Source organism: Delphinus delphis, chromosome 12 (assembly GCF_949987515.2).
Source record: "Delphinus delphis chromosome 12, mDelDel1.2, whole genome shotgun sequence".
Taxonomy (NCBI): Eukaryota; Metazoa; Chordata; class Mammalia; order Artiodactyla; family Delphinidae; genus Delphinus; species Delphinus delphis.
The window spans coordinates 85,376,995-85,391,467 of record NC_082694.2 but is presented as its reverse complement, the minus strand read 5'-3'; the positions used below and the strand labels follow the sequence as shown (position 1 = coordinate 85,391,467).

The following is a 14,473-nucleotide window of genomic DNA, read 5'->3' as shown; positions in this document are numbered from 1 at the left end:
TCCTTCAGTCCTTCCACTTGCGAGGTCAAAGGCCTTGGGGCTGGCCTGGACCCTGTCTCTCTCATAGCCATACCTGGGCTGTCAGCTCGTCCTAGCGTCTTTTCTTTCCAAGCAGGTCTAGAGTATGACCGCTTGTCCTCGGCCTGTTTCTCATGGCATCACCCGGACACACCCCGTCTCTCACCTGGACAGTTGCCCTTGTCTCCCACTGGTCTCTTGGCCTCTGCCTTTGCCCCGCTGGTCTGTCGGGGACCCTGGACACTATTTCAGCACATCTCCCCCACCCTGCTTGTTTTGCCCACTGCACACGCATTACTGGCTGACATACTGTCTGTTTTACCGATTTACCTCATTTATTTCCTGTCTTCCCAGTGGAGTGTTAGCTCCCAGAGGGCAGGGGTGCTTGCAGAGTCTGTGCACTGTTAACGTTTCCGGTGACCAGAGCAGTGCCTGGAACAAAGCGCTCCGAGATACCTGTTTAATGAATGATCGAAGGAAGACTGCCTTCTGTTGTCCCAGGTGTGAATTCCCCTAGGGACACATTTTAGTTCATCCCAATGATATCATGTACATTTGAAAACTAAGGGGTATATGTGTATGCATGTTTCTCGGGCATGCAGACCCTGAACGACCCCAGACCTCTGGCACGTGCCATGGCCTGGCCTGCAGGGACACCACCGGAACCTCAGGCTGGGCCATGTGTTCCTCTTGGTTATTTCAGGCCCCTCATTGAGTCCTACATGTCATCCTGCCAACTCTGTCTTCAGAGAATCTGGCAGATACCTGGCCTCCTCACTGAAAACATGAATCAGCTCTAACTACCCAAGTGGAGTTTATGGTGTCCACTTACTCTGTTTTTAGCAATACCCCTTCCTCTCATCTGTTCTTAAGAAGCAAAGACAAAATCCAAATAAACCTGATAGAAGAAGTGTATATATCGGTACAATAAGAAATCTGCTGCATGTATTTGGAAGCTCCAAATTTTACCTAATTTTCTGGCTAAAGTACATCAAGGAAGCCGAAACCATCTGCAGCTCAATATTGATAAAAGGGTGATTCTGCTCGACTCCCCCAAGGTTTCTTTGAACAGATTCCCTGTCATTCTATACCTTTTATTTGATCCCTTTTCTTTCATGCTGAGGTCTTCACAAGCAGGTGCTTCAACCGGAGAAAAGGCTTTGGTTGTTGCCCGACGTGCTGTGTGGGTGAGACCTCTGGCCCTTGTCATCCCGTGTCTAGAACAGTGTTTGGATCATTACAGAAGCCTAACGCCGGCTGGCTAACTACCGATCGGGAGTACATGGAAGGATTGGGTGTGTAACCATAGGCGTTGGGATGGGAGGGGCTTGAGGTGGAATTGTGGTGAGCTCTTAGAAAGGGCGGGCAGGAGTGTTGAGATGATTTCGTGGACAGACAGGGCTCACAGCCGCAGGAGTACCTGAGCTCTGAGATGGGTCTGTGGTGGCAGGATCGATCCTTCGAGAGCATGTTTTATCCTCTAGCTCTCTCTCTCTCTGAGATGCATCGCCCCCCAACCCCCCCGCCGAGGCCCCCCTTTGCTGCTGCAGTCACAGCAGCAGTCACTCTTGCTGAGAGCTGGGTGACAGCTTCCCAGGTGGGTGGAAGGAGGGAGGGTTCAGGGGCCTGGAGGAATCCTGCGAGCCAGGCCCGAGCCAGTGCTCAGATGAGGCTACTGATCCAGGAGGGTCCAGGACAGGTCCCGGGGGTCACGTGGTCGGTGGGCAGCAATGCTGACATGAGAACCCCGGCTTCTGGAATCTTCACAGAGGCCCGTGTCCATCCCACTGCGTGTTCCCTACTCCATCACGTCTTGTTCTGTTAACCCAAGGGATTGACAAGCTCCACACCAAGGAATTTCCCAGGCTCCTTGTCTTAGCAGCAAGACCTCTGTTTGGTGCCTGGAAGGACACAACTACGTACCTGTCCTACCCCCACCTGAGCTGGCCAGAGCGTGCTCCCAAAGCACCTGCCATCAACCAGGACTGACTTAAAGGGGCGGGGGGACGCGGAGGACACCTGTGCCCCACTGAGGGCCCTTTCTTTGGCAGAGTGTGATTAGGAATGTTTAGAGCCAGGAATGGGCATGGCCCATGCTGTCCGTGCTCTATCCTACATGTGTGGACATGTTCTGTTGCTCTTTTCTCTGTGTCCTTGTCTGAAAACTAAAAAGTGGAGATAATGATTCACTGTGTCACTGGCAAGGTTTGGCAATAGTACCATCAGGGTAGTTCACGACCAGGTAGAAGGCAGTGGGATGGCGTGAGGTGGCCGTGCGACCTCTTAGCAAATCCCTAAACAGCTGGGAGCAAGGCAATCATCTCTCAAAGGACACACAATCTGATGAGGATCCCCATCGGCCTTAAAACGCAATGCCTTTATGTCTGACTTTTAAAGTTGTCGCTCGCTGGTAGCCAAAGTGTGACGTTTGCGGTGGGAATAATAGTCCCTTTGTGTCTCCCTCTTCGTTTCATTCCTGGACCGAGGTCAGAGAGCCAGGCTGGGCTGGGCCGCCTGCGGGAAGCAGTGTGTGATGAGGAGGATACTGGGGCGTTGTGAGTGAGTGCTCTGCCGTGAATGTCACTTGTTTCATAAGCCAAGCCTCCCGCAGAGGGGCAGCTTCCAGAAGCAAGTGCGCAGGTCTGCCCAGGCCGGGGAGGAAGCGTCTCAAGGCCGGCGCCCCGGCTGGCGCTGGAAACGTCTGTAAGGGCTTTTCAGCCGGCTTTCTGTCGTGTCTGTGTGGACCTCCCTCTTTGGCACCCCGGGCAGGCAGACGGGCTCCGGGCCCTGCTGCAGGAAGACTCACTGTGTTGGCCTCGCCCCAGCCCAGACGTTTTCTCTGGCAAGAGAAGCGCAGACCCAGAGCGCCAGGGTAGGATGGAGGGAGGATGTGGGCCTGCTCTGTGGAAGGAGGCGGCTCGTTTAAGTCACCCTTCCCCTCAACCCCACTGTGCACTTCAGCGCCCAGGAGTAGAGGCTGCATCACAGTCAGGATGCGCCAGGTGAAGGAACTCCTCTTCGCTCTCACCTGTGCAGGTGCATTTGAAAGGTGCAGAGCTCCCATTCGTGGATGTTTTTTTAAACCACTTTTAGTACATTTCAAGATTTTGAATATGACAAATTTATCAAGCCATAAATCTATAGGCAAGGCAGTCAGAGCCCCAGAGCCCAGTGGCGATGGGAAGCAGATCTCCTTCGCCTTCCAAACGACATCTAGAAGGGGGTTAAGTTGAAATATGTTGAACTTGAGATAACTACAAGCAGAGAAGCTCCCGGGGCAGATCCCACAGCATTAAAGGAATAGAGCATCGGGCCAGACCTCTGCCTTCCCTTCCCTGCTTGAATGCAAGTATTTCCCAGCACTAAAAAAAAAAAAAAAGACAAAACTAAAAACCCCATTTTACGGAAAAGGTGACTGAGGGACACCAGTGTCGGGTAACCAACTGAAGGCCTCAAGGGGAAACAGGCTTACCTTCCTCAGACGCGGGGCCCGGCTGGGACACGGGTTTGTGGGACGGCCTGGCAAGGGGGTTGCCTTACTGGATGGGGCCTCAGGGATGGGGTGGGGGGGGCAGCCAAGCGCAACAGGACCTGTTTGCCCGAGAATGGCTGACTGCCTTAGACATCCATGCTTATAGCACAAAGAGGCTTCTGGGTCACTGTTAACAGAGGCGAGTTTATATGCTTGTAAAATGGTCCGAATCTTTGGGAGGCAGGAGGGAAGTAAACGGAAGGTCCCAGGTTAAGTGAAGGCAAGTTTCCTCGTCCTGTCTGTGGTAAGGGACCCTTGGGCCTCTACGACATGTGGAGTGGAAACCCTTACCTGTGCCTGACAGGTCTCTGGCTGTTTCTCCTGTGCAGAGTGCAGCCCGGACAGGCCAGAGTTCTCTCTGGTCCCTGGGCCCCTTGTTGATTGTCTCCTCTTTGCTCTTTTCCCTGCAAAGTCTGAATGTTGGGGAACCTGTGACAGTGAAATGACTGAAAAGTAGCCTTTTCTTCCCTTTTTAACCTGATGGTGTGTGGTTGTGCTTGGGAGCGTGTTTTGTGCTTCGTCCAGCAGAACCACACTGTACGGCCTTCTTGGAGTATCACTGTGTTCATTACCACCTGAAGACCCGCGCGGGGTTTGATGGTTAAAAATAAGCACGCGAATCTGCCCAATTATATTTAATCCCGTATTCCTCTGATTTTTAGTATCACACTTAATAGTACTGTTTGGAGTCAAATCTAAAAAAAATGATACAAATGAACTTTTTTACAAAACAGAAATCGGCTTACAGACATAGAAAGCAAATTTATGGTTACCAAAGGGGAAAGGGAGTGGGGAGAGATAAATTAGGAGGTTGGAATTAATGGATACACACTACTATATGTAAAATAGACGATCAACAAGGACCTACTGTATAGCACAGTTTACTATACTCAATATCTTGTAATAACCTATAATGGAAAAGAATCTGAGAAAGAATATATATATATATAATTTAACTGAATCACTGTGCTGTACACCTGAAACTAACACAACATTGTAAATCAACTATACTTCAATAGAAAAAAAAATAAGTTAAAAAATAAAAATAATACTGCTTGGGGAAAACATGGTCTTAGATTAAAATCTTAGATTCTTAAAAGATTCCAGTTGACTCTGCATGTTAATAGGCTTATTCGGGTTTAAATGAAAATAACAAATTTTTTAAAAGAAACTTTTTATTTTAGGGCAGTTTAGATGAACAGATTTGGTTTTAAATTTAGCTTTAGGTTAACAGATTTGGACTTATATTTAGAAAGCTGATGCAGATTGTACAGGGAGGTACCATATAGAAGAGTTTGAGGTCTCCACCACTGCTGACATCCCATCCCCACCAGAGGTGTGGGTGTTACAACGATGAACCTACACTGAGACATCCCTCCCACCCAGAGTCCATAGCTTGCCGTATTAGCCCAGGCTGCCATAACGAAACACCATAGACTGGGTGACTTAAAACACAGAAGTGTATTTTCTCACAGTTCTAGAGGCTACAAGTCCAAGATCGGGAAGCCAGCAGGGTTGGGTTCTCCTCAGGTGCTGGTGAAAGCCCTCTTTGTGGCTTGCAGGTGTCTACCTTCTCCCTGAGTCCTCACCTGTAGGAGAAAGAGAGGGCGATGCTGAGATCTTCCTCTCTCATAAGACCACAGCCTTACTGGATTAGAACCCCACCCTTACGACCCCACTGAACCTTCATTGCCTCGAAAGGACATACAGTCATCACTGAGGGTTAGGGCTTCAACATAGGAACTTTGTGGGGGACATGACTTTGCCCACACCATTGACATTGGGGCTCACACTTGGTGTGGGTTTTGGCAGATGTATAATGACATGCATCCACCATTACAAATCATACTGATTAGTTTCACTGTCCTAAAATAGCCTCTGTGCTCGGCCTGTTTATCCTTTTCTCCCTGACAGGCAATCTCTGATCTTTCTACAGTCTCCATAATTTTACCTTTTCCAGAATGTCATATAGTTTTAATCAGACAGTCTGTGGCCTTTCAGAGAGATTGGCTTCTTTCACTTAATAACATGCATTGAAGGTTCCTCCATGTTTCTCCATGGCTCGATAGCTCATTTCCTGTTAGCCCTGAAAAAATGTTCCATTGTCTGGATGACACACAGGTCATTTATCCGTTCACCTCCTGAAGGACATTTTGGTTGAGGCCACGTTTTGGCAGTCATGCGTAAAGCTGCCGTAAATATCCGTGCACAGTGTTCGTGTGAATATGTTTTCACGTTAGTTCCGTGAATACCTGGGAGCAGCATCGTCTCCTCTGGAGGAGATGACACTCAGACACCTTACTGAAGGTTCATGGAACCACATACACTTGGATAAGTCAACCTCCCTGCAGTCAGTTTTCTACCCAGCAACCGTTCTCATGTTTCTGCTGTGACTGGCAGCTCCAAACTGTGAAGCTGTAGCTTTCCACCCCGCCGCCAACATGGAAGCACTCGGGTGAGGCCCAGGAAGCTCCGTGGCAGAACTGGAATTAGTTTGTCTACAGACCCAGAAGGCTCCCTTCTCATGCAATGCATAGGATATACAAAGGACGTCTCGCAGGCTGGTTACGTGCCTTCTCTGTGTCTTGCTTTCCTCATTGTTGAAATTGGAATAATAACAACTACTAAAGCCTCAAAGTCACTGTGCGGATACATGAAATAATGTATAAAATTGGTTCACATAATGCCTGATGCACATATATGTGTATGTAATGGGCTGTCTGCCTGTGACCAGCACCGTCCAGCAGGGTAGAAAGCACTGCTTTTCAATTTGGGGGACAAACTAACACACGTGGCAGATGTGGAAAGGCCACGCTTCCATGGAGGGAGTCATGGCAAAGAATAAAGGAGGCTAATATGCAGAGTCTAACCCCGTGCCTGGCAGACACAGGCTGTGCAGTGTAGCATTTTTGAGAGGTGATCATGTGTTGGGCTTAAGCCCCTATGGGCTTCAGGGTGGGAGGGTCCTCGGGGGAGATGCTATCCTGTGGAATCATGTAGCCCAGCGGTTCTTAGACTTCATTGCATATGGGAATTCCCTGAAAGGCTAGTGAAAACTCAGATGGCTGTGACTCCCCCTGCCCCCTCGGCTGGGGAAGAACCACCAACATGCGTCTGCCGGCTTTAGGGCAGTCCTGCAGTGATTGGCTGACACCAATTTGATTTTCCCTTCCCCTACTTTGCCTTGAAGGGGTGACAGTGGGTGAGTAGGGACCTTCAGAATCCACAGCCCCAGAGCCCAGGTGCAATGGTCCTGGCCAAATAACCACTTCGTACTTTTAAGACTATCTCCCTCAATGGGTTTTTTTCCCTTCTAGCTCTTTCTCATCTTTGTATACCTCTCATCACAATGCACCCTCTGCATAACCCAGTCGTGCTTAATAAGTAACTTGCCTTATAAACATTTTGAGTTGCTTAGATTGAATAATGCTTATAATTGACCAGATGTTCTTAAAATAGTTTGTTGTTTCATTCTACTTGACATGCACATTAGGAAAACAAACACTTTTTTTCTCTTATTGTGCATTGTGATTTTCTTTGCAAATTCCTGTTTCAATTTTGCAGCTGTTCAATGTTTGCAAAATCATATTCAGCCCATCCTGTGTGTCGGGAAGGTCGTGATGGGCTTAGACAATGTATCCTTTTTTTTTTTTTTTGGTAAAATATGTCCAATTGTTGTTCCCATTGAATCATGATTGTGAGCTCACCTTAGAGAGTGTCTACTCTGTAGGAAAGAATACTGACAAGTTGCCAGGAGACCATGTCTGACCTGCTTCAAGGCTGAATCGTGGGGCTGGGAGGTGAGAGGCTGCAGCTAACCTGTGCCCAGGGCAGTGGAGGCCACACTGTCTCAGGTCAAGAGGAAATCATGGTCCAGGAAGAAAGGAAGTGAGAGGTCAAGCCTTGCAAGTTGAACTGAGGGTCATTATAAACAAGAAAGGAGCCAAGCTCAGAAGCTGGGGGAGAGAGAATTGTCTGAGGAGGAACCAGCCAGGATGGGACCAGTGGTCCAGGGTGAAAGGCAGTGAGTGGGGTCAGGGCCGTGGGCTTCAAGGACTATGTCAAAGGGTTAAGTCCCTGATTTCTGCCATTTGGGGTGATGTCCAGCCTTGGAGCAACCTGCACAGCAGATGATAAAGCAGGAGGCTTCTGAGGTTTTGGTGTTTGCTTCTTCCAAAGATGACGGCCATCAGCGTGAACTTCCTAAGACTAAGTCCATCTTACCATCTCTCAGTTTTTCTCCTCCCCTTGGTTCATATGGGTTAATGTCCAAGCTCTTGAACCCGACAGAGCCTAATGACCTTTACTTACCAGGAATTTTAAACGTATTCTTTCTCACTCACTCTTCACAAGTGTACCTGGGAGGTGATGGTGTGTACGTTTTACAGAGAGAAAAACACTAAAGTTCCTCGAGGTTGAGTAATTTCTCCAAAATCACATGACCAAGTGGCAGAACAGGAATTTGGACCCAGGTCTGCTGGGTGACATGTCATCTGCTGCTCAGTGCCCTACAGAATCTGGACCCCAGGGGGTATAGCTCAGGGGTAGAGCATTTGACTGCAGAATCTGGACCCCAGACCTTTTGGACAGTGTCCACTGCAGCCTTTCCCCAGCTCTCCAGGACAGAAAAGCCAATTAAGCAACCTCTGTCCTCTTGGGGACATTTCCAGTCTTAGGCAGTTTCTCAATGCTTCCAGTAAAGCTTTGTGATCCCTGATAGGGCTTAGCTAACAGTCTTAATCAAAACACAGTTGACACTCTGTACTGTGAGCTTTAAGAGATATTAAGGATTAAAACAAAAAAAGGTGCCGAGAAACATACAGAAAAAAGTCTTGGCACCTGAGCCCAGGATCCAGGCAACACTGGACATTTAAAATAATCATAATAAGCATAAATTCAAGATGCAGGGAGATGTGCCAAATGAAAATGAACTCAGGGACAGGAGGAGCCTTGATTCTGGTACACTTTGCACCCCCAGATCTCTGAGTGACCCCCAAATCACCTAAGTGTTCTGGTGCCCTTGGATGAAGGTCAAATGATCATGTTCGTTTAAATTAGCCGGAAGGCTCCAACCCACCCCAAAATTACTTGAATTTGTGTCAGAGTTCTTTTCTAACAATGGAAAGTGCACTTACTTTAGACTAAGTCGCCCACAGATACTAACTGTCCTGGGAGGAGGCTGCTGTCCATTCCCTGCCCCGACCTCGGATTTCCCGCCCTCGTTCCCAATGCCGATTCCCGCCGGAATTCAGTAACTCCCCTCACTTGCTTGAGCTCTTATAGGTCAGGGTCTCCTCCGCTGCTCTGCCACCCTGACATCACTCATGCGCCTGGGTCGTGTGTCACTGTGTCTTACCTCCTCTGTGCGTTCCCAAGACCATCGCAGAGTCTCTTCCCCAGCTCACACGTGCCTTCCCCGCCCCCAGCGCCCTGCGCAGAACCCACAGTGGTTCGTCCTAAGTAAATATTTGCTTAGTGATACCCGGTGAGCTGTGACTGTCAAAACACGAGAAATGGATATATTTTTTTTCTAAAAAAAAGTATCATGACAGCTCCCTGACCCCAGAAATAACTTGCACACCCAGCCCCTGGCTGGTATCATCAGAGGCCTTCTCACAGGTGGATAAACTATGGCCAAATGAGGCATCCCAGGGGAAGGGACGAGGGTTTACTGAGCATTGCCATGTGTGTCAGGTCCTTCATATGATCTCTGCTAATCCTGCACCAGCCCTGGGAGACGGAGGTTGTGGCCCCATCACACACATGAGCAGACTGAGGCTGACAGTGGCCAAGTAAGCCAGCACCCTACTAGATCGGGGTGTTCTGTTTGCCCTGGAGGAGCAGAGTTCCTTCTGCCCCTATGGTGTTGCCTCCACACCCTGTTGCCTGGTGAAAGATGCTGGGTTACCTCTCTCTCTTATTTTGATATCCACCCCCTTTTCACCTGTATGAAATGTAACCTCCCCTTAAAACTCAAGCCTTATCTCCCCTGCGAAGTTCTATCCGGAAGATTCTAGCCCAGGCTGATTTCCAGTTTTCCCGAGTGCCTTGAGCACTGATTTCACACATAATCCTACACTCTGCCTTGTGTTATCAATTAGCTTTTTATTTGGCAAAGGATGTTCCTGGGTTGAATCCGAAGACCCTAAGGTGGGGAGCTCTGTCTCACGCATCTTTGAGACTTTCCAGGATCCGAGAGCCGTTTTGTGTACGTTCTGGGTGTTGGTTGGTGTTGCTTTGTCTTGTTTTCTTTCCCTTCATGTGTGTACCTTGGTCGTTATGCGTACAGTCTTCTGCTGTACATGTGGAGTTGAACAAGACAAACCCTCTTTTCGTGGCCTCACAAACTCGGGGGGAATGTAGGTGTGTCTTGCCATCCAAATCTTTTCATGCCTCAGTTTAGAGAGTGAGGTTAGGGGTTCAGTAGGGAAGGATACCAAATTCTCTAAATCAGTTTAGATCCTGAGATTTGGATAGCAGATAGTGAGAGTTTGGGTGGCCGTGGATTTTATCTGAAATTTTAACTGAATCTTTCTCAGTTCTGAGTTTGGGGGGCAAGGGGCTGCTGGTAGAATAAAGCACATACTTACCCACCACAGGTGCAAAATAAGTGTTGTAAGGCTTAAATCAAGTCGCAGGGGGTATGCTAAGAGCAGGGAGCCATTTCCCTGGATGCAAGAATTCAGTCAATCAACAGGAAATTATTGAGGCCACCGTGGGTCAGAGCCGAGCTAAGAGCTGGACACTCACACCTTCTCTGTTTCCCTCGAGCAGTAAGCAGTGGAAATCGGTGTGTAACATAGCAATAGGAAGATGCCTGTTATCAGGGGAACACAGACCAGAGGTGGATGTGCACAGAGAATGTTGGGGAGGGTGGGGAAGTGAGGACTGTTCCGTGGATGATTGTAAAGTGTCTGTCACATACCGGGCACTGTTGGACGCACTTGACCCACATAAATGAACAAATCTGCCAAAGGGCCTTGCCTCCCTGAAACTTAAATTTTAGACAGTCTTCCAGGACTTCGGAGGCAGTGGTGCTTGAGCTGCTTCTGGAAGGTCAGGTGACACCTGGGTGGTGAGGACAGAAACCAGTGTGGAAGGACCATTCTACTGGGAGGGCACAGAGAGGCCAGAACTCCACCAACTGGTTTCCCTGGGATATCCCTACAGCAGAGACTGGAGAACACTTTGATCTGATTAGTAACTATTTTAACAAAAGCTTCCTTTGCCGGGTTGCTAAGGTTCTGCCCTCCTGAGCTGGGTGCTTCGTTTAGTGGACGGTGTCTTCCTCAGTACCCATCGGAGGGGTGGAGGGAAGGATGCCGATGGGTAGATCACTCGCCGTTTTGAATATTACCATCAATACGGGAAGGGAATCACCCACAGGCTCAGATCGGGGACCTCTGGCTAAAACTTCTCAGAGGACCCAGACGAGGACTCTAAAACCCCGGGCCCCTCAGTGTTCACTTGGCCACCCCCCAGAGCCCCAGTTTCAGCCAGGAGTGACCCCTGCCTCAGTTCTGGTGGAGGCCACAGGTGTCTGATGGCTTGTGCTTCTCTCGTTTCAGACTAATCTGCCATGACCACAGCACGGTGCCGGCCCACCTGGGACCTGGCCCTGGACCCGCTGGTGTCCTGCAAGCTGTGTCTCGGGGAGTACCCAGTGGAGAAGATGACGACCATTGCCCAGTGCCAATGCATCTTCTGTACCCTGGTGGGTCTTGCAGAAAACGCCAGTTTAAAAGAATTTCAGGATGAGCCTTTTTCACTTTTGTTTTTGGAGACACCGTGCAGCCCTTTGCCCTCACTTTTACCCAGTTATCGGAGGGATTCTCCTCCAAATCAGTCAGGCTCCCCAAGCAGGTTCGATTGCAGGCGCTCGTGGTGCAAAAGTAATCAGTTAAACAGAATTTTAGGAGCTGGGAACGCAGTTGAGAAACCCTGAGCATGGCATGTGCGCTCCTTTCTGGAAAGGCAAAGCTCCACCACAGCTCCCTTTAAATTTAATTGAACAGTGACATGACTGAGATTGCAGGGGTGCTGGCCTGGTGAGTGCGTACGGTAGAACAGTCAGCTCTCCGTGTCAGCCGTCACTGCTTTAGTGCTAAGCCGGAGAGGCTGCATCTTGAAATCACATTTGAATTTCCTGAAGATGCAGCCGGCGTCACCGTGGGCCAAATGGCCTGCTCTTAATGCCTGTAGGGGCTTCTGTTCCCATCAGGCCTCTCTCAGACCCAGCATTTTACCTATCAGAAGAGAAACATGAGGGTGTAGGGTTTGTTTTCAGTTTGTCTCGTTTAATTTTGCTTGGTTTTTCTTCCCATTCAAGAAATACAAAAAAAAAAAAAAAAAAGAAAAGAAAAGTCTGGAAAAAACAATTTTCCTTTAAACTGTGAAAAACTAAAAAAGTTTCTGAATTTGACTACTGTTATAAATGGACTGTAGGGACGGCCTTCCCATGTATGGTTCAGACGTCTGGACTGGGTTCTGTCCCCGACAGCCTCCTTCTGATTTTCAGAGACTTCTTTCTTCCTGCCCCTATTTTACAGACCTTATTCTGTTTGCCTCTGTTTTACAGACCTTGTCTGTTTGGGACCTATGTGCATTCAATAGCATCATCTGCATTTTACGGATGAGACGGAGCTTTCAATCGTTTAAGTCTGGGTCTCTGACTTCCCTTTATGTTAGACACTGGCTTCCTGAGGGCACGGTTCTGCCCCCAAATGCCTGGTTTGCAGCGGGGCCCACGATAGATAATCGGGAGAGGCAGCTGGGTTGAACCGCACAGAGTCAGCCTCAGCCGTGTGCTTAGCAGCCGAGAAATGTGCCTCATTAAAGCCCCAGGAAAGTAACTTCAACCTGGACCACCGGAAGTTGCTTTGGGCCTTTTCTGAGCTGGGGAAGGATGGGAGGGAGAGAGCCCTGGGGGGAGGTGGGTGGAAAGACAGACGTGCAGCCAATGAACACAGAGAATTGGGCTTGTTTTCATTTCTGGAGGATGAGATGGTCCAGCGTGGGGATGGATCAAAGGGTTCTCTTTATGCAAGAATTGCCCCCTCTTGCCTGAAGGGGAGTTTTCCGCAATCTCAACCAATTGGCTCGATTCTCCTCTGCAGATGTGCCTGTAGGCGAGCTTGCTGCCACTCGTGTCCCCTGCCTGCGTCGTGTGGGGAGGGCCTCACGGGCCCACGACTTCTTTTCTTCCACTGTGAGGTCGCCCATTCACCCTGGCATGGTTTTACCCAGCCTTTCATTTGTTGTCATTGTTGTTTTAGTTTTCTATTTCTAGAGCATAGTAGTGAAAATAAATAGGCAAGTCTAATTCAGATCAAACATTTAATTTAAGTCAGGGACTGTGAACAGAGGAAAATAACATTGTTTTCTCAAAGAGGGGTTTGCTGGGAGCGCTGAGAAACAGGTGACAGCTGTGATTGTTTTCTCACAGCCATTTATTAAAAATTAAGATGTTGAGGCAGGCTTACTTGTGTCCGCAGCTCCCTGCACCGTGAAGCACAGGAAACACCTGCGTGTCGCAGACTGGGGGAAGGCGCCCATGTCCCCTAGGGCTTCCGTCACCTGCTGTCCCCTCTGTGTAGGCCTCAGGGACCCCCAGCCAGCAGAACTGCCATTGTCTTCTTCCTGGGGACAGACCTGGGAAGGTAGGAAAGAGTGAAGAGAGAAAACTGTGCAAAGCTGAAAGGGGGCACTCTTAAAATAAAACACTACTAGAGAATTATGGGCTTTAGGTCTGAGGTAGATTGACCTCAAGGAGGAAGGGGCTCTAGGGGAAAGCCTGGTGTTTGGGGTCAGGCGTCAGGGCACTGAAACGCAGGCTGTTTCTGACCTCAGCTTCCCTTGTGTGCCTCATCTGTATAATGGAGCTGAACGGAGTTTACCCTAAGGTTCAGGAAGGACGTGTGAAGGAGTTGCCACGTGGAGGCTCAGATCCTCTCCATCTCGCTTCTGAACTGGGACTTAGAACCGCAGGGATTCGAGGGAGCTCTGGGCAGCTTTCCCCAAGCGTGTGTCCTGAGGAACACTTGTCCTCAAAGATGCACTCAGACAATCTGTGTGTTTCAGTGGATTTACTAAACACAGCATACCGTGTCCCTCTCTCTACCCTTACCCCTGGGACGCTCTGGGTGCCCAAGAGCACAGAGAAAGCCCCGAGGAACCCACACGAGGGACAGCTGTTGATTTAACCTGCATCTCCCCAGATTCCTCGAGCACCAGAAGTGTGTGCCTACCACGTACTAACGTGGCGTGACCATGACACATGTTCTGGGGGATTTCCCTTGTTTATAGGGGGCCTGGTGGCTTTAGGGTGAGTTCAAAGGTCATGGAGAGGCTGTGCACGGGGCCGGTGGGGCGTGACACAGGTAGGAGGGGGATGCACTGGTCCAAGGGTCTCAGTGGCTGGAGGGACCCTCCCAGCCCCGTGCACATTGCAGGTATGATGCTAAGCTCCAGGGGTTTGGAGATGTGACGCCCACCAGGTAGCTCAAAAGGTCAAGTTTTGGCTGAGTGTGAGAATGAAACTTAAAGAGATAAACGTAAACATTTGTGTGCAAAAATGTGAAATCTTCAAGTATGACCATCAGTTTCTGTGCAAAAGTACTGGGAGGAGAGAAAGGGTTGTTGACGTTTATGTCAAAACATGTCCTTAAAGTAAGATCCTGCACTGAGAGCCAATCCCACCTCCATTTCGTCAGCCTATGTTTCTGGTGGCCTGGGAGATGCCCCGTGGACCAGAAGCTAAAATGTATGACATTTTAAGCTAAAATGAAGCCCATCAAGGCCATTGTGGTCTCCCCTATACTTGCAGCATCCTATAACATAGAACGTTTATGGTGTTTCACTGCTGACAAAGCAGGGTCAGTGTGACAGCTCGCAGCACTGGAGGGGATCTTCTTGTTCCGAAGG

At 49.2% G+C, this 14,473-nt stretch overlaps 1 protein-coding gene across 5 annotated transcripts in view; it reads left to right on the top strand.

The window, feature by feature from the left end:
* The window catches only part of RNF144A (ring finger protein 144A), a 115,061-nt gene that overhangs the window by 64,758 nt on the left and 35,830 nt on the right, over window positions 1-14,473 (top strand). For all 5 annotated transcript variants that reach the window (XM_060027151.1, XM_060027150.1, XM_060027149.1 and 2 more), the window contains exon 3: window positions 11,119-11,264. In XM_060027151.1, the coding sequence (XP_059883134.1) occupies window positions 11,130-11,264 (135 nt within the window). In that variant the 5' untranslated portion in view covers window positions 11,119-11,129. The remainder of the gene's footprint in view (window positions 1-11,118; window positions 11,265-14,473) is intronic.